General features: G+C 58.0%; 2 protein-coding genes across 7 annotated transcripts in view; both read left to right on the top strand.

The window, feature by feature from the left end:
* The first annotated feature begins 2,060 nt into the window (after nt 1–2,060).
* ARRDC1 (arrestin domain containing 1) lies at nt 2,061–9,192 on the top strand. Of its 2 annotated transcripts, XM_082639325.1 has the most exons (8): nt 2,061–2,229; nt 6,866–6,976; nt 7,411–7,461; nt 7,543–7,697; nt 7,868–8,050; nt 8,146–8,322; nt 8,395–8,812; nt 8,886–9,192. In XM_082639325.1, the coding sequence occupies exons 1-8, from the start codon at nt 2,112–2,114 to the stop codon at nt 8,948–8,950; spliced, it is 1,278 nt and encodes a 425-aa protein (XP_082495451.1). In that variant the 5' UTR covers nt 2,061–2,111; the 3' UTR covers nt 8,951–9,192. The 2 variants fall into 2 exon arrangements, with proteins under 2 accessions (XP_082495451.1, XP_082495450.1); XM_082639324.1 differs by having other exon boundaries at nt 8,395–9,192.
* Nucleotides 9,193–12,658: 3,466 nt separating this feature from the next.
* Nucleotides 12,659–18,589, top strand: part of EHMT1 (euchromatic histone lysine methyltransferase 1) — a 145,654-nt gene continuing 139,723 nt past the window's right edge. For 3 of the 5 annotated variants that reach the window (XM_082638810.1, XM_082638809.1, XM_082638807.1), the window contains exon 1: nt 12,659–12,741. In XM_082638810.1, the coding sequence (XP_082494936.1) occupies nt 12,679–12,741 (63 nt within the window). In that variant the 5' untranslated portion in view covers nt 12,659–12,678. The remainder of the gene's footprint in view (nt 12,742–18,589) is intronic. The other 2 variants (XM_082638812.1, XM_082638808.1) reach the window with 1 other exon arrangement.

The following is an 18,589-nucleotide window of genomic DNA, read 5'->3' as shown; positions in this document are numbered from 1 at the left end:
CACTAGAGACCACTGAAATTATTCAAACTATCCAATCCTAAACTTGCTCAAACTTGCGTACCCTGCCTCCTTCCCACTGAAAACATGGTAAAGGCTCTGGCCGAGCTCTCCTGTCCCTCCTGTTCCTGATGGCACTGGTGCTTCCCCGTGTGGCCCTGCATGGTGTGGCGTGCCCCACTTGGAAACTGTAAGTTCTAAACTCTTCTCTCAAGGCAGTTGGCTTTGTGTCTGTCACCTTACCATAGCTGATTAAAACAAATCCTGGGTTCATGTTAAGACAGAGGCCAGGAGGTTGAGGTTGGAAGGAAACCTATATGGATTCTGAAGTCAGAATTCCTGCACAGGTGGTACTGGAGAGAATGATAGTGAGTGAGTCAGGAGCTGAAATCCCCAAAGAATAAGGGGGGCGGGCCTCGGCTTTGACGGTAACAGCAGGAGTGGAGGGGAGAATGAATTATTATTCTGAGAAAATGAGAGTTAAGGCTGGCAGCTATTAGGGCAAAGGGGAAAATGGTCTGGAAGTGGTCATAAGGAGTCAGGAGAGCATCCACCCTACCTGCAGGCCCAGAGGTACAGGGGTTGTACGAAAATAAACATTTGCACTTTAGAGCCTCCAGGGGAAGCCCGGGCTGCATGAGAGCATCAGGAAAGGAATGTTTAGAGAAGAGCGAAGTCAGGGTGGTGATGATGGTGGACATGAGGGCACACCAGCACAGCTTCTAGAGGGGAGAGGGGGTCAGAGGAAAGGATGTGCAGAGCCCTATAGGGTGCGATTGTGGGAAACAGGTGTGACCTGGGGCAAGGTCACCCATTTTCTGCCCCCATCTCCTCCATCTCAGCAGCAGCCAACACAGCGTCTCTCCCTGCGTCCTCAAACACTTCCTTTTTGATTTCTGCCATGGACACTTGTTTTTTGGGGGCTGCCCACCATCCTCCCCCATCCCATGGGCACCCCAAACTCCTTGTTCAGGGAGTTTGCACAGTCCTGACAGGAAAGTGTCAAGCTGGCCAGTCAGACCCTCCCTCCTGAAGCATCAGAATCCCCGGTGAACCAGGTGGACCTGGCGCCTGCTGCATAGCCCTGGCCCTCAGGGCCTTCCTGGCTGCTCCCTTTCCTCAGCCTGGCCCAGTGGACCCCTCAGCCTGTAAGGCCCTCTCCTTTTGCTGGAGGGCTAGACGAGGTCTCTGTGGCTTTCACCCCCACTTCTGACGTCATCAGTGTCCTGAATAGAGTTACATTTACAAACAAGGGTCTCACAAATCGTTCGTCCTCTGTCTCCCGCAGACTCATGCCTAGAAGTGCCAGTTCACTTGGGTGCCTAACAGGCACCTCTGACTCTGCCGGTCACGATTTCTCCCCTTCCCCACCCCCCAAACAACTTGTATCTAGGCCGATCGTCTCCATCAAAAAAATGCCACCCCATTCGCCCAGCTGTTCTGGACAAAAACCTGGCCTCACCTTGACGCCCTCCTTCAAGCAACCCCATGTTTAACTTGCCAGTAGGCGCCCAGCACCTTCTCTAAGCCAAGCACGGCTTTTCCTCTCCTAGGCTCTCGGATTTGCCCTCGAATCCGCCCCTGGGTATCGAGCCCCGCCCCTCACCTCTCCCTCCCGCTGCTGCAGGCCAAGCGCTCCCCGCCCCGACACAAGCCCAGCCTGGAGACTTCCCTCAGTGTAGAGACGCGGCACGGTGGAGACCCCGGGGCGGAGCCTGAGAGGGGGCGTCGGCCCGGCCCGCCCCCTCCACAGGTGAGGCAGCAGGGGGCGCAGGTGCGCCGGGTTCCCGCGGGCTGCGCCCGAGCTCCACCCTACGGGCCGGGAAGGGGCGGGGAAGGGCGGGTTGGGGGGACGGACCGAGGCGGGGCTGGGGGGGGCGGGCAGGAGCCAGCGTGGGGGAGCTGGGGGGCCGAGGGGGGCGGGGACGGGTGGGGACAAGAGGGGAGAGGGAGGGGGCGGGGGGAGCAGGGGGCCGGGCGAGGCGGGAGCGGGGGCGGGGCGGGGGCGGGCGGGAGGCCGGGGCGGGGCAGCGAGGGCGGGGCTGGGCGCGCGGCGACAGCGGCAGCGGCAGCGGCGGGGGCGGCAGCGCGCGGCCGCCCCGCAGGGCCGCGGCATGGGACGGGTGCAGCTCTTCGAGGTCCGCCTGAGCCACGGCCGCGTCGTCTACAGCCCGGGGGAGCCGCTGGCGGGGGCCGTGCGCGTGCGCCTGGCGGCGCCGCTGCCCTTCCGAGGTGGGCGCGGGGTCCGGGAAGGGCCGCACCTGCGGCGTGCCGGGCGTGGCTCCTAAGCGGCGCGTGGCCGCTGGGCCCGGGACCCGCGAGGCCGGGGGCGCGCGTCCGGCTGCGGGGAGCGCCGCGGGGCGGCCGGCCGGGCGGCGGACCGCGGGGGTGGGAGGCCGGCGGCGGTCGGGGCGGAGCAGGGAGGCCCGGGTGGCCCAGTCCTTCCGCATCTGCCTTTCCTGTCCTCTCCGCCAAGGGCCGTCCAGACTCGGGGCGCGGTCTTCGAGCCTGTCTACTTCGCCGAAGGCCACTCTGACCTGGACCCGCGACGCTTCTGACCTTCCCTGTCGGGTCTCCGGTCCGCTGCGCCCCGCAGCTGCTGGGCCCTCACCTGGAGCCCAGCCCGCGCTGGGCTTTCTCTCCCATACACCCAGGCAGCCCCGCCGAGTGTGCGGGTCCCCGGGGGGGCTGCAGGGCACTGCTTACACCCAGCCCGAGGCTAGTCCCTAAGGGCTGGGAGGATCTTGCTAATCCTTGCGTGCCGTAGGCCCCCGCTGTAGCGGGCATCTGGGAGCCGAACCTGAGCCCTCCTGGCCGGTCCCTCTGCTGGCGCAGACATCTGGGACTTTGAGACCGGGGATCCGGTTGCTGCGGCGCTCCTAGCTAGGGCTCCCTGCCGGCGCTGGCCTCGTCTGCTGCCTGAGGTGTGAACCGGGCCCTGCGGGGGACATCACACCTGGTCCCTCTGGGCCGTGGGCGAACCGCAGCCCGGGCGGGGTCTCTCTCCTGACCCCGGCTCTGAGTGTGAGGTTGTGTGGTGTGTCCGTCCTGGGGCGCTTCTCTACCTTGGGGTGCTTGGCCAGAACCACAGCTGCCGGGCTTCCCTCTGGGCCTTGACCTTCCAGGCCCCCGTGTGGTTGACCGTTCCGCGCTTGGGGTGCCCGCTGAGGATGCAGAGCCACCGTCCTCTCTGGGCAGCTGCCTCCTCCGTCCCGGACCGGTGACACTGCCCACCTCCGTAACGTGTCGCCTCTTTCCTGTCTCCCCAGTTGGAGTCTGGGGTTGGGTGGGGGTAGGTGTGCTTGTGGCAGGGGCACCGGGGGGACAGTGCAGCTCTGCTCTGGGGCACAAGTGAGAGGTGAGTGCAGCTGGCAGGGCACAGGAAGGAGGGGTGGGCCGTGGCTGGAGGACAGCCGGACACCACAGAGACCTCACGCAGAGCTCTCCTCCTGGCTCGCTGCCCTGTCACCCCCTGTAGCTGGGTGCCCAGGGCGAACAGGCTGTTGTTGACCACAGTGAAGGGGTGGCCTGAGCTGTGTGTGACTAACCTGGGCTGGTTAGAGCCCCGCAGCCTCCACGTGGTGGGTAGGATGTGGGTAAATGGACAGCTGGGCACCAGGAGGCTGTAAGGCCCTCTTCCTCAGGGAGTCCCTGACTGTAAGAGCCCTGAGGGGGGGGGGGCAAGTCAGGTCACAGGCTGGAGAGTCCAGCAACGACTGGCCTCGTGCCAGAGAGGGTATTATTTTCAGGCTGACCCCAGGGGTAGGGGGGATGCTGGTGCTGGGGCCTCTGTAGGCCTCTGGCCCTGCCGGGGTGGGAGAGAGGAAAGACCATGGTTCTTGTTTTTCCTTTCCCTCAAAAGACACTTGTTGAGCTCCTGTTACCAGCCACTGATGCAATAGGGGGGCCCCCAGTAGGACATGGAGGGTGGGGGGCAGCAGGCCTCTAAACACTTGACTGAGGAGTGTCCGTGATGGTCTGCACTCAGCCTTGGGGACGCCGGCTGCCTTGGGAGCTGATGTGGACTAAAGCTGGAGAAGGAGCTGGAGACTGGGTCCAGCCCAGCCGGGGGCTGGGGGTCAGGCGGGGCTGCCCTGTGCTCTGCTCTCGAGGTGGGCGACGAGGGAGGTTGATGCCCGGACAACAGTAGCAGCCAGCGCCCAGCTCTGCCGGCTCCCTGGGCTCTCACCACGGGCCAGATGCCATCCCATTTCCCAAGGACCAGTCCATCAGTCTTCATAGCAACCCGGGGAGGTGGGCGTTGTCATTCCTCTCGTGTTACAGATTTGGAAACAGGACAGAGGGAAGTGGCTTGCAGGCCAGAGCTGCAGTGAAAGGATGTGGCAGAGACTGGGCTGCCCCGGGTTTGAGGGAGCTGATGGAGGCTGGGACAGACCTTTGGGACCAGAGGGGGAGCAAGCAGAAGTGTTCATGTTCAGACCGCAGGTGGTACATAGGAGGAGGGCTGCTGGACAGGTGAGAGTGCTGGTTCAAGAGGAAAGTTCCAGAAGCCACTCTGGCACAGGATCCACATGATGATTCTCCTTAGAGAACCGGAGCAGCCCCAAACCTCCAGTTCCCCCTGCGCCTCCATTATTCCCCTGCGGAGGAGAGATTGGACAAGAATGGGAGTTTGTTTCCAGTCGGTGATTGGAGGCTGCTCATCCAGGCAGGGTCCCCGAAGGGGCCTCACAGAATGTGTGCAGAGGGGGCCCTGGCACAGTCGTTGGGAATTCACAGAGTTCGAGCCTGCCTGGGATAACCAAGGGCCGGTTTGTTTTTCTGGGGCCAGGTGCCACCCTGGCTTGTTCACCTTAATTGTGTGGCCGGGTCCTGGCTGAGTGTGTGCCTGTTTCAGCCGCCCTGCTTTTGGACGCGTAGGCTATGCCTAGATTGTTTGCTGTTAGGAGCAGTGGTGAAGAGGGTGAAGAGGGTGAGATTCTAAGGGTATCTGCCGGACCCCTGGAACGCGTGTGTAAGATTACAGCAGATCTGTCTGCTGCTTCTCCAGGGCCTCCGTCGTATCAGCCGACAGGTTGATTGCTGTAAGCAAGTGTCTGTTTTTCTACCTTCTCTACAACACGTATCAGAATGTTTAATATTTGCCAATCTGAGGGGTTAAATGGTAAGTCCTATGAGTTTCCGTGGATTCTAGTGAGGTTAGACAGCTATTCCGTTATCTGCTGCTGTGTGAAAGTCACCTCTAAGTAAACAAATCACGCCTAAACTAAGTTGTTTAAAGCAACCATTTTATTATAACGTGTGCTGTCGTGGGTTAGGATTTTGGGCAGAGCTTGGCAGGGTGATTCTTCAGCTCCGTGTCCCATCCACTGGGGTCACTTCACAGTGCTCAGCTGTCACTGGGCCAGTCTGGGGACCGTTGCACCCCTCCCAGCACACTCCGTTGTCCCCAGCGTTCCCAGGGCAGCCGGATCCAAGGGGGGGCGCACCCTCTCCACGAGGAAGGTTTGCAGCGGTGTGATACCTGCAATCCACCGGGGCGTCTTCGAGCTGCTTTACAGTCAGGCTTCCCCTTCTCTGCTCGTCCCGCGCTGTGCGTCTCTTGGGATGTGTTAGTCTGTAGGACCGCTGCTGGAGTCCCAGACCTCCAGGGTGGGAACAGTTCCAGGTCTGGCCCTAGAAGGGGGTGACGGGTGGGGTGTGGATTAGAAATTAGGGCCGAGGTCCGGGTGGTGAGGCTGGGCTGGCCCGGGGGCTGAGGGCCGGTCACTGGCAGTGCCGATGGGGCGGAGGCCGAGTCACGGGTTTGTGGAGGGCAGCCCAGTGCACTGTGGGACCAACAGGAGGCCTGCATCAGCAAGGTGGGGCCTGCCAGGGGAGACCACAGACAGACCTGGTGTGGCTGCCCCCGGCCCTGGGCACTTGAGACACTGCATTCTTCCTGCCTGATGGCTCTGTCAGGAGGGTGTCAGATTCCGAGTTACCTTCCCTTCACTGATCCATCAGGTCAGGGGAGGACGGGCAGCTGGGCAGGCAGGCTAAAGTCTTTGGCCTTGACTCAGCCCTGCGGGGAGAGGAAGGAATGGAGGGAGCCACAAGGCTACCTGTCACTGAGCTCCCACCCCCTGCCCTGTTTGGGTCTCCAGCCGTGGTGTCCCCTCTGGTGACCGGCCATGGCCTTCTGACCGCAGTGGGCTCTGGACGGAGGAATTTGAGTTCCTGATCACAGGACGGAAGGCGGCAGCAACCCTGCTGCCTGGTTCCTGGTGTGCGTGCTTCCCCTGGGGAGTGGGGGGGAGGACCAAGCCATCTCGATGCAGAAATCAGCGCTCCTGGGCAGTACTGGCCCAGGAAGCCAAGGTGTCCCCACCCTCTGGTGTGCCAGACTGTTGGGTTCCTTATCTGCTCAGGCGGGTCTGACCACATTCCTGCAGCATGAGGGCTAATAGGTAGCTTCCTGGAGCCTGAAGGGGTGCCTCCCAGCCTAACGGACGTGCCTGAGAGGCAGCAGGAGGGTGGGGTCGGAGGTCAGCTGCCCCAAAGGCCTCTGTTCACCTAGGGTTTCCCAAGCATCCCCTGTAGGAAGCTGGGTTTTCACAGGTCTGGTTGGGCGGGGGCTGGGGCTGGGGGGTTGCCCAGGGGTCATCTGGGTGACCGTCAGGGCCTTCATGTTCTGGACGGCACGACAGGTGGAACTCTGTGCCTTGCCACCCTGGCTCGCTGAGAGCAGCTGAAGATGTGGCACGGACAGGAGGTGTCCTCTGGAGGGTAGCAGGCCATGTGCTGGCCTTCCCAGGGCCTAGCTGGGTGGTCCTGGGTGCTGCCAGTCCTGCCTGAATCCCTGTGCTGGGGCTAGGGAGGGGCCCAGGCCAGCCTGGTTGGGGCTCATGCTGTCCCCCCCCTGCAGCTATCCGGGTGACCTGCACAGGGTCCTGCAAGGTCTCCAGCAAGGCCAATGACACAGCGTGGGTGGTGGAGGAGGGCTACTTCAACAGCGCTCTGTCCCTGGCCGACAAGGGTGAGTCTGGGAACCCTTCCCTCACCTCACCCCACTGAGAGTGGGGTCTGTCCACCTGACTTCCACATCCGCCTCTGGCATCCCCGTGCTAGCCCACCCTCTCCCAGGACTGTGCACCTTGCTGGATTTCTCTCCCTGGCAGGCACAGGGCATCGCCTGATGGGGGCTGGGTGGCTGAAGAGGGCCAGCTTCTCCTGGATTTGGATGGGCTCCGGCCCCCGGAACAGCCCTGCCCCCTCTCCTGTTCAAGCCAAGCTCTCATCCCCCATCCTTTGCCCAGGCCACAGCCCTGTGCTGCTGAGGTGCTGGAGACAGAGGCTGGGAGCCCAGCAGCCAGATGCAGTGTGAGCTGGTTGGCTGCAGGGCCTGCTTCTGTCCTGGGCCCTGTGAGGCCACCTTGTCCCCTCTCCCCTACCTCCCTTCTGTCTCTGCAGGGAGCCTGCCTGCTGGAGAGCACAGCTTCCCCTTCCAGTTCCTGCTTCCTGGTGAGAGCCCAGCCTGTTGGCGAGGGTGGGTGGGAGGTGGGGTGGGGGGCAGCCGGGTACCAGTCCCTGCTCTCTCTCCAGCCACAGCTCCCACGTCCTTTGAGGGCCCTTTTGGGAAGATTGTGCACCAGGTACGGGCCACCATCGACACACCACGTTTTTCTAAGGATCACCAGTGCAGCCGCGTGTTCTACATCTTGAGCCCCCTGAACCTGAATAGCATCCCAGACATCGAGGTGAGCCTGGGGCAGTGGCCTCCTGGGTGGGCCCACCCTTGCCTGACGCCGTCCCCAGCACAGGTGAGGCGGCCAGGGCCTGGAAGAGCAGCGGCCTCTCTGTCCTGAGCTGACCCCGAGGATCCCGCCTGCCCACACTTGCCAACCCGCCTCCCTGTTCTCCTCCCAAGCAACCCAATGTGGCCTCCACCACCAAGAAGTTCTCCTACAAGCTGGTGAAGACAGGCAGCGTAGTCCTCACCGCCAGCACCGACCTCCGAGGCTACGTGGTGGGGCAGGTGCTGCGGCTGCAGGCTGACATTGAGAACCAGTCAGGCAAGGACACCAGCCCTGTGGTGGCCAGTCTGCTGCAGGTCAGAGTCCCCTCGCCTGCTGGGCCCTGTCCCCATGGGGCAGAGGAGGGGTAGGTGGCTGGCCTGCCCAGGCTCACAGGCTGGCCCTTCCCCAGAAAGTGTCCTACAAGGCCAAGCGCTGGATTTATGACGTGCGGACCATCGCCGAGGTGGAGGGTGCCGGCGTCAAGGCCTGGAGGCGGGCTCAGTGGCAGGAGCAGATCCTGGTGCCCGCCCTGCCCCAGTCTGCCCTGCCGGGCTGCAGCCTCATCCACGTGGACTACTACCTGCAGGTGGCAGGGATACAGGGGTGGGGTGGGAGGAGGGGCCGGTGGCCTGGCTCCTCACTCGCATACCCTCCCCAGGTCTCCCTGAAGACGCCGGAAGCCATCGTGACCCTCCCGGTCTTCATCGGCAACATCGCTGTGAACCATGTCCCACTGGGCCCCCAGCCAGGCCAAGGCCTGGTGGTGCCCTCAGCGCCACCCCAGGAGGAGGCGGAGGCTGTGGCTGGTGGCCCCCACTTCTTCTCGGACCCTGTCTCCCTCTCCACCAAGAGCCACTCACAGCAGCAGCAGCCGCCTGCAGCCCTCGGCTCTGTGCCTGGCGCCCCTGAACCCCATCCTCAGGATGGTAGCCCTGCCCCCCACCCATTGCCCCCTCCCTTGTGCATCTCCACAGGTGCCACCGTGCCCTACTTTGCAGAGGGTTCTGGAGGGCCGGTGCCCACGACCAGTACCTTGATCCTCCCCCCTGAGTATAGCTCGTGGGGCTACCCCTATGGTGAGTGGGGGCCTGGGGCCTGGCAGGGAGGGGGAGCCACGGGCCCCATGCAGACCTGGCTCTCTCCCTGCAGAGGCCCCGCCATCCTATGAGCAGAGCTGTGGCGGTGTGGACCCTGGCCTGACCCCAGGGAGCTGACCCCATGTCGCCTTCTCTGGACGGGCGGACCTACGCCCTGGGACTAGGCTCCCAGGGCCTCGTGCCTTCGCTCCCGGCCTAGCCCGGCCCACTCAGGACCCGCCGCTGCCCGCCGTTCCCTGCGGCCTCTGCCTCCGGACCAGCCTCTGCCCCGACCAGCCTCCGCAGCCCCCCTGTAGTCGGCCTCTGCCCGGGGGTTGGGGCCTAGAGAGACTTGGTGTAAATAAAAAGCTTCATTTGTAGGGCTGGGCACAGTGGCCTGTGGGGCGCCCTCCTCTGCCGGGTGTGTGTGCGTGTTCGGGTAGTGGCTGTTGTGGGTGTGCCCAAGCCCCCGGGCTTCTCAGCCCCTCCCCTCCCTATAGGGCACGCCCCCTCCTCTCCCCGTGGACACCCCCGTCTTAGCCTAGCCCATCCATGCAGGACGCGCCCCCTGCGGAGCACGCCCCTTTCAGCCCCGCCTCTCCCTGCGGGGCACGCCCCTCATCGGTCCCTCTCCTCCCCGCGGGACACGCCCCTCTCCTAGGCCCCGCCCCTTGCCGTCGTTTTCCCCGCCCCCCCTTCCGCTCTGGGTCCCTTCTCCTTCCGGGCGTCTTGGGCCGGAAGGTGGGTGGGGGAGCGATCCGGGCAGGGAGCAGAACCAGCTTTGGGAACCGCCCGTGGCGGTTAATCAGGGCCGGGGCAGGCGCTTGGCCTCCCGGTTCTGCTTCAGAATTTGCCTTCGGAGGCGGGCTTGCGTGCCTGGAGCCTCAGCATCAACTTAAGTGGCCTTGTGACGGGGAGAAGACCACCGCTGTTCCATTTCGTTAGCACACGCCTTGGGCTAGCTGTCTGGCACCCACCACTCCAGGCAACGCAGTTTAGACTTCGTGTGCCAGACGATAATCCGGTCGGGGTGAGGGAGCAGGCTTCCCCAAGTCCTTTACCCTTGGCCTCAAGTCTCCTACCCCTGTCGTCACCACTGCCACGTCTGGCTCTGAGGGATGCTGCTTCTCGATTCCCATCCAAGTGCGAACACACAAGCCCGCTCCCGAGGTCTATAATTCAAAGGACTGTTGTCTAGGACACAAGGAACCCGGGAGCAAATAAAATGTCAGGGTACGGGAGAGCAGCGTTTCCCGAAGAGGCATTCTGCAGACGTTCCAGAGGGCCCTTAAACGCCTTGCGGGGCCGGGATCCTGGCGTGCTTTGGGAAACCTCGGAGGAGGCGTTAAGATAAGACTTTGGGTTCAAATTCCAGCTCTGCCGTATGGTGAAGGGGGGACCCTGGCTACGTGTGTCAGTTACCTTAATCTATAATAAGCTCATAGGACTATGAGGAGACGGGTCGAGCGCCCTGTCCCACATGATAGAAGTTTATTTCTTGTACATTTAACAGTCCACAGGTGGCATAGCGGTAATTCTCAAGCCAAGTCGAGGTTTCCACCCCTGGGTCGAGGATGGCTGTTGCAATTTTCACCATCACCCAGCTTACTGGTCTTGAACCTCCAACTTTTTTGGGGACAGGCTGAGAAGTAAATTGTATCACTTTTGCACACATCCCACTAGCCACCCTTTACAGTTGGAACTGTACAGGCAGTCATGTACCCTAAAACTTTATTGTTTGTGGGACAAGGAGAGGATGAATATTGGACAAAAACACAAAGCATGCCACAAGCAGGCTAACCTGTGAAACATCTACTGGAAGCTGTAGCCTCATAGTTGAGACTCTGCCTGTTTCAAATCCCATCTCTGCCTCCCGACAGTGTGTGGCCTTGAAGGCACTCCCCTGCTTTGGTTTGCTTACTTACAGAATGTGGATGAAAACGACGTCCACCTCCCAGGACTGACCTGATGGTCACTGAGTCAACACGTAACACATCATGTGCCGAGAAGAGCACCTAACATCATTGGTCGGCGATGATACCAGCATAGGGTGGGTCGGGCTGATGGTGCAGAATCGAACATCGCCTACTTCTGACACATTCATTTACAGTCGGTCTTTGCCTAATGAAGGACTTTTTTTCACATCTTAACTCATCTATTCCTTCAACAAATATTTTGTCTCCTGCATGCCAAACATTGTTCTAGGTACTAGGGCATACAAAACAAAAATCCCTTACCTTTTGGACTTACATTCTAGTGGTGCAGACAGGCAACATGGCAACGGAATGCTATGGAGTAAAAGAAAGCAAGGGAGTTTTGGGGTGCAGTATTGTTTTTAAATAGGGGCAAGGGGACATTTCCCTGAAGGGGTGGTATTTAAGAGCCAAGGATTGTCAAGGAGTGAGCCACACAGATACCTGAGATAAAAGTGTTTCAGAGCAGGGGCAGACTAGGGCCCAAGGCAAGAGTGGAGGGAGAAAGGCTGGTGCCAGAGAAGTAGGTGCGGGTGAAAGCTGGTGGAGCTGTGCAGGCTGTGGAGAAGGACCGCTCCTGAGCCTCCCGTCCTGAGGCTCCAGGCAGAGCTTGGGGTTCCCGGCCTGTCAGGAGCTGACTCAGGCTGTCCCCCCAAACCTGGGAAGGCTTCCTTGGTACTTAGGATCGTCCACTGCCTCCTCTGCAGCTGAGGGCACCGTCAGTGCACTTAGTGGAATTTTCCTGGAGTCTCATTTCCACGAGATTGAACCCTCACGGGAGCGAGGCCCACACTACCCTTTGACTCAGGGCCTCCCCAGTTCCTGTTGCGAAGACTGGCCAGAGAACCCCAATTTCAGTCTATGCTGCTTTTCTCAACTCCCAGGGGATGGCAGAAACACGTCTGGCTATGGGGAGTGGGTGGCCTAAGCCAGTCTACGTGGTGCTGTTCAGTGAAGGCTGCTTGATATGCAGGAAAGGTCTCGCCCTGTGCATAACTGGGGGGCTTGCAGGAAGGAGGTTGGGGTGACCCGAGAGGCTGCCCAACTGGGGCCACCTCCTAACTGGAGCACCCCACCCCCGGCAAGCCTGGCATCTTCCCTAACCAGAGCGCCCCCCCCCCCCAACAGGGACAATCCTCCGCCTTGGACATTCCCCACCCCACCCACACTTCCCAACCAGGACACTGTCCCCAGCCAGGGCACAGCCTCCTAGCGGGGCACCTTCCCTAATCAGGGCATCCTCCCCGACAGTCCGGACATACTCCCAGCCGAGCACCCCAGCGTTGGGGCAGTCACTCTAACTGGGGCACCTCCCCCAACTGGAGCACCGCCAACGCAGGCAACCCTCCCCAAAGGGACATCCCCCCTCCCGCCTCAGGGCAGCTTTCTCGGTCAGGACATCGCCCCCCGTCAGGCACACCTCATAACCGAAGCACCCCCACCCCCGAGCTGGGCCATTCTCCCTAACCGGATGCAGCCGCAACCGGGGCACCCCTCCCAACCGGGAACAAGCCCCACCCGGGCACCGCCCTAGGACGCAAGTCCAAGTCCGCCTTCTGTGAAGGCAGACGAAATCGATGTGTGTCCGGGGTTAGAGGTCAGGGGTCCTTTCCCACCCCGGCCGGTCCGCTACAGTGCCTACGCAGAGTGAGAGAATATAGTGCTAACTGGAGGACTACGGGAGGACGACGCCCGGCGCCGCGCCGACCCCGGAAGCCCGCTGCGCCCGGCTCCACCCCCGCGGCCGGCCGTCGCACTCCGGTTCCGGCCGGGACAGGCCCGCGCCGCGGACGCCGCTCTCGGGCTGCAGCGCGCAGGCGCGGGGGCGGGCGCAGGCGCAGACGCTCGCGACCGGCCCCGCCCCGCCCTGGGCCGCGAGGCGCGGGCGGGGCGATGGCGCGCGGGAGGGGCGGGGCCACGCTGCGGGCCCGGGCCATGGCCGCCGCCGATGCTGAGGTGAGGAGCGGGCCGGCGGCGGGCGCGGGCACGGGCGCGGGCGTGGGGGCGGGGGCGGGCGCGGGCCGGCGGGCCGGGCGGGGCGGGCGCGCGGGCGGGGGCGCGAGCGGGCGGGGGGCGGGCTGGCCGGCGCCTCCTCGCCGCCGCCGCCGCGCTTCAGGCCGAGGCCGGGCCGAGGTGGCCGGGCGTCCGGGCCGCGCTGCGCGGGGCGCGCTTTGTGCGGGCTGGCGGGCGAGGTGAAGGCGCCGGCGAGGCGCGGGCGAGGCGGGGGCGCGGGCGAGGAGAGCCGCCGCCCGCCCCGCCCGCACGCCCGCCCCGCCGGCGCCCCCCGCCCCCCGCCCCCGGGCCGCGGCCGGGAGCCCCGCGGAAGGGGCGGAGGACAAAAGGGAAAGTGGGGCGAGCCGGCCAAGTTGGCGGCGCGAGCGAGGCGAGGCTGTGCGCTCCCGGCGCCGCTCTTGCGCCCGCTGACCTTTCACTTTGTTCCGAAGAGGATGGCTCGGTCTTGAAGGAAAAGTTGGCCGGGCCGGCGCGCTTCTCCCCGGACAATGCTGCCGGCCCCGGTGGCTGTCAGGAGCAGGAATGCACGACTTCGGTTGATTTGCAGGCAAACCGCTCACGCGGGCTTTGGATGTAAAAAGTTCCCATGCTTTTGTTACTGTTCCTGGCCTCCCCTTTGCTCGTCCTCAAGGATAGTTTTTCCCTTGCTTGTAGCAGCAGAGAAAGCAAACTCTTGTGAGATGGGCCACTAACTTCCCGCAGACGGGAAAAGCAGGCGGGAGGCGGTGTGCCCGGGGAAGTGCAGAAACAGTGCGCTCTCCGGGCTGACACGAGGGACCAGTTTGGAAAAAAGTGATGATCTAGCAGTTTTTCTGTGAAATTACTCCATGTGTAATAACTGCGGGGACTTCTAAAGATCAGAAAGCTAAGGTGTGTGTTAAGGCCCTTTTGCAATAACCTGGTGTGTAGACGTAGTATACTTTTTATCCAGGTAGTGCACCATCTTTTAACATTTCTTTAATTTTCTCTTGCAGTTTTGGGGGCTGTGGATGTAGGTAAACTGGGAAGGTGCAGGGAAGTTCCTAAATTCAACGCAAGGACTGTTTATTCGCACCTTCAACACTCAAGGAGTGTATTAGGCTCAGAAAAACAGAAAAGGTGAATTAGATAACCCCAAGTCACTTGTAGGAGAGACGATGTGTAGTGATTATGATATCGTTTATTGAGCAACTTCCGGGTCCCGGGCGCTGCAAGCCCTTTAGGTAAGTCTCCTCTTTTAGCTTTCTCTGCTCTGTGCAGCAGGTACTGTTATCTTCTATTTAGCAGATGCGGGAAGCAAGACTTGGAAGCGATTGAATGACTTGGCCTAGCCAGTTACAGGATTAGCAGTTGTTTGGTGTCTGGCACATAGTAGGTTTTTAATTAATAATTGATGAACAAATCGCCCCAGATGTCTCTGATTCCACAGGCAGCCTTGAATAGAGGGCTTGACTGAGCCAGCAGCAATGACAGCGTCTGTTTGCTAAGCCCTAGCCTGGGTCCAGCGCTGCGTTAGCTGCGTGAATTCACTCTTTAAAGCCTGACAGCGATCTTTTGAGGTGGGTACTGTTACATCCCCATTTGCCCAGGAGGAAAACAGGCACAGTGTGGCCCCGGGTTACGGAGCTTGTGGTGGAGAAGATGGATGCAGGTGGTCTGCCTCCAGAGACTGTTGAGCTGTGTCTGTGGCGGTCACTTTAAGCTAATGAAAACTCTGGGCTTAGATTCGTGATCCCAAGTGTCTATTATGGAGGTGCACGTTAGGTGAGGGGCCTCCTGGACAGTGGGTAGGCATGAGGTCATCTGTTGCCCCCAGATCGGCAAAATGGTTCCTGGGTCAGGGTTTCCCAGTTGCCAGATGATTAAACCAGAAAGTGGACACTTGAAATTTATCTGACTGTATATTTACTTTTTCTTCTTTTCCTTGACCTAGAAAGAGGTCACCACTTTTTCACACTGAAAAGAACTGCTGAGGTAATGAAATGCATCCCCTGTTTTGTGGATTAGTAAGTGGGGGCTCCTGGGGTTTAATGTATGTTCAGGGTCACCTAAGGCTTTTGACCCAGCAAGAGGTTAGCTTTCAGCGGGAGGGCCTTCCCAGGCAAATTCTGTGCTTTTCTAGCAGGGTGGCTACTACGTGTCTCTTTCTTTAACCTTGTTTTGTGTTTCTTGATACAATGCACGCACATGCACAGAGTTTAGAAAGTCACATAGTGCTAAAAGGCAGTAAAGAAGCTGCCGTCCTCTCCTGCTTTTCAGGAGAGGCCGCAGCCACTCTTAGCCTTTGCCCCATGTTTCTAAATAACACGCTTGTGTTGTCACGCCTTCATTGACCAATTTTAGGCGTTATCTGTTGGCTTCCACTAATGGTAGATGACGATTTCAATTCTCTCATACTCTGTCTCTCATGTAGGTAACTCACAGTTGTGGTTAAATCTATATTAGAATCTTCGTCAGTCTGTTCAGGTCATTTTTGTGCCGTGCTGAGCTGGATGGTAAACCACAATTGGATTTCTTTTCTTGGGCAGACTTTTTTACTTCCCTTGAGTTAGTAATTGCTTTATTTTTCATTGGCCTGGTTCCCCTTGAACCTCGGAATAATGTTCCCGCACCTTTCATTCTGTAAAATGTTTCTCAATTTAAGTTTTTACCACTCAGCCCTATCAGCTCACCAGCTGGTTCCACAGTGCTCCTCAGGCACCCCAGCCCAGACGGGATGCTTGTTTTCTGGGCCTGTGCACGTTCCCATCCTGGAGATTCTGGCCCCCTCCCTGCCTCTAATGCTCCACTCTGTGTTCATTCACTCATGGTGGTGGAACTCAGTGTCCAGTAGCTTCCCAGTAGTTTGTTGGGAGGCAGACTTTTTGAACTTGCATGTCTGAAAATGTTTTTATTTTACCACCGCACTTAAAGCATAAGTTTGGCTGGGCTTGGCATTCCAGGTTGCAAGTAATTTTGAAGTTATTGATCCAGTATCTTCTAGTATTTGTTGTTGCTGTTGAAGTCCAGTTTGATTTTTTTTTTTTTTTTGGCCACACCGCACGGCTTGTGGGATTTTAGTTCCCCAACCAGGAATTGAACCCGGGCCCTCGGCAGTGAGAGTGCAGAGTCCTAACCACTGGACTGCCAGGGAATTCCCCAGTTTGATTCTTAATCCTTAGTAAGCATTATTCCCACATCAAACTTTTAGGATTCTTGCATCCTTGATTTTCCTAATTTTCATAGGCCTTAGCTGTAGCCTTTTTTCATTTATCATACAGGGTACTAAGTAGCCCTGAAATCTGGGGATTGATGTCCTTTTGTTTATAGGGAGTTTTTGTATTATGTATTTGAGATAGTTTGTTCTCTACTATTTTCTCTGTGTTCTCTTTTTCCAATTCCTTTATTTGTTTTTGTTTTATAATAAACTTATTTTATTTATTTATTTATTTTTTGGCTGCGTTGGGTCTTCATTGCTGTGCGCGGGCTTTCTCTAATTGAGGTGAGCGGGGGCTACTCTTCGTTGCGGTGCGCGGGCTTCTCATTGGGGTGGCTTCTCTTGTTGCAGAGCACAGGCTTTAGGCGCACGGGCTTCAGTAGTTGTGGCACGTGGGCTCAGTAGTTGTGGCTTGAGGGCTCTAGAGTGCAGGCTCAGTAGTTGTGGCGCACGGGCTTAGTTGCTCTGCAGCATGTGGGATCTTCCTGGACCAGGGCTTGAACCTGTGTCCCCTGCATTGGCAGGCGGATTCTTAATGACTGAGCCACCAGGGAAGCCCCCCAGTTCCTTTATTTGAATGTTGGACTTCCTGTACTTAATATTCTAATTTTTAAAAATCTTTTCTCCTCGTCATGGCTTGATCTTTTTGTTCTACTTTTTGGGAGTGTGTTTGACAATTTTCCAATTTGTTACTGAATTTTTAACTTCTTTCATATTTTCATGTTCTTTACTGTTCTTTGTTCCTTTTTTAATGCCTCTTTTTCTTGTTTTATGTATACAGTATCTTTGCGTATCTCTTAATTTCGGTTAAATTTTTAAAGTTACAGTTAAATTTTTAAAACATTAAGAAGATTAAAAAAATAAAATTAAATTTTGTTTCCTGCACTTTTTCTGTTTCCTGTGCATTCCTCTTTGCTGTTGTATCTTTTGGTCTCTTTGATTCGTGCTGGAAACCCTTCTTCCAATGTCTGGTGATCCTTGGCTGTTTATTCATCTTTATGAATAAAGTACTAAAAATGGGAAGCTGAGTGTATTGGGGGGCTTGTTTACTTGTTGCTTTCACTGGAGGGTCATGACTAATGTTTTTTTTTTTTTAGTGGCTCTCCTCCAAATGTTACTGTTCTCTGGTTCGGTTTCCTTGGAAAGGGAGCCTTCAGTCTCTGCCTTGTGGGATGGATGTTGGAGCTAGGTTAAAGGGCAGGGGGAAGGAGAGGGTCTTCCCAGGGTTCACTGGGTAGCCTTTGCCTAATTCCCTTGCTTTCAGTGAGGTGCCTACTCCTGTCTTTCTTCGTGCTGCTCTCCCCAAGTGTGGTACATTCTGGTAGCTTGTGGCTATAGAAGAGTGCTTGTCTAGTGTGCAGGAGGGGCCCGGGGACCTGAGAGTCCAACATTCCTTACTTGGAGTTTTACACCACATCCCTTTTCAGCTTCAGGCATCACCTCCGGCTTTAGAGACTTTCCATGGTTCTGTGGGGCCAGTCAGCCTGATCCTCAGCAGTGACTACCTTGTTAGGTTTCCCCTTCCTCTGCTCTGTGGAGTGATCAAGGTTTCCTCCAGCCTCCGTCTTCCTATTCATGTTTTGTGAAGGGGTTTGAAATGTTTCCTAGGTGGAGTGCATGTTTCTCTTTCCTGTTCTTGTCTTTTGTTGATCTTTTGATAAGAGAAGGGAGTGGAAAGTCTTTTTCTGCATCCAGAAATCAGAAGCATTTGCTATACATCTTGAGAAGCAGATTTTCACCCACACTGAAAGCACAGCTATCCTGTGGAAAGGGCTGCCCATCTCAGATCTTACTATGTAGTATGTGGTTCTGGATCATAACCAGGGAAGGTTCTGGAGTCATAACAGGTTAGCAAGGGCAGTAAATGTACCTCAGCCCTGACGCCCAAAAGGACATCTGTGGGTAGCTTAGTTGTTGGAGGTCTGACACGTGGTCCGTGCCGCAATGGGGGCCAGAGCCCCCGCTTACTGCCATATCACAAAACGGTTTTGTATGTTTGACCACGTTTTACTGAGTTTGTCTTTGAAGATAATTTAGCTTATGGGAACCATATTTTGGGCTCTTCCCTTTAGGAACTTTATGTTATTTGCTACTTCATGGGACTTAGCATGTTTGATGGATGCCGTTATGTTACGGTAGGTGGGCAGTTTGGTTTCAGTTTACATTGCTTGCTCAGCAAATCACATAGGGAATGGTGATTGGAGCCCAGTTATTTTGGCCTACCGCAGCGTGGTACAAAGGGCATGAGTTCCAGAGTTGAGAAGTTCTCCCACTTACTGTCCCACTTTTATTTAACTTCTAGTATTTTCATTTATTAAAACAAAACAGGGCTTCCCTGGTGGCGCAGTGGTTGAGAGTCCGCCTGCTGATGCAGGGGACACGGGTTCGTGCCCCGGTCCGGGAAGATCCCACATGCCGCGGAGCAGCTGGGCCCGTGAGCCATGGCCGCTGAGCCTGCGCATCCAGAGCCTGTGCTCCGCAACGGGAGACGCCACAACAGTGAGAGGCCCGCGTACCGCAAAAACAAAACAAAACAAAACAAAACAAAACAAAACCAAAAAAGTCTTCAGTGGTTTTGGATTTTAAAACACAAAGGATGAAGTGTTTTTTGTTTGT

This window comes from Mesoplodon mirus, assembly GCF_964341445.2.
Source record: "Mesoplodon mirus genome assembly, chromosome: 1".
Lineage (NCBI taxonomy): Eukaryota > Metazoa > Chordata > Mammalia > Artiodactyla > Ziphiidae > Mesoplodon > Mesoplodon mirus.
This window is presented reverse-complemented; position numbering and strand designations above follow the sequence as displayed.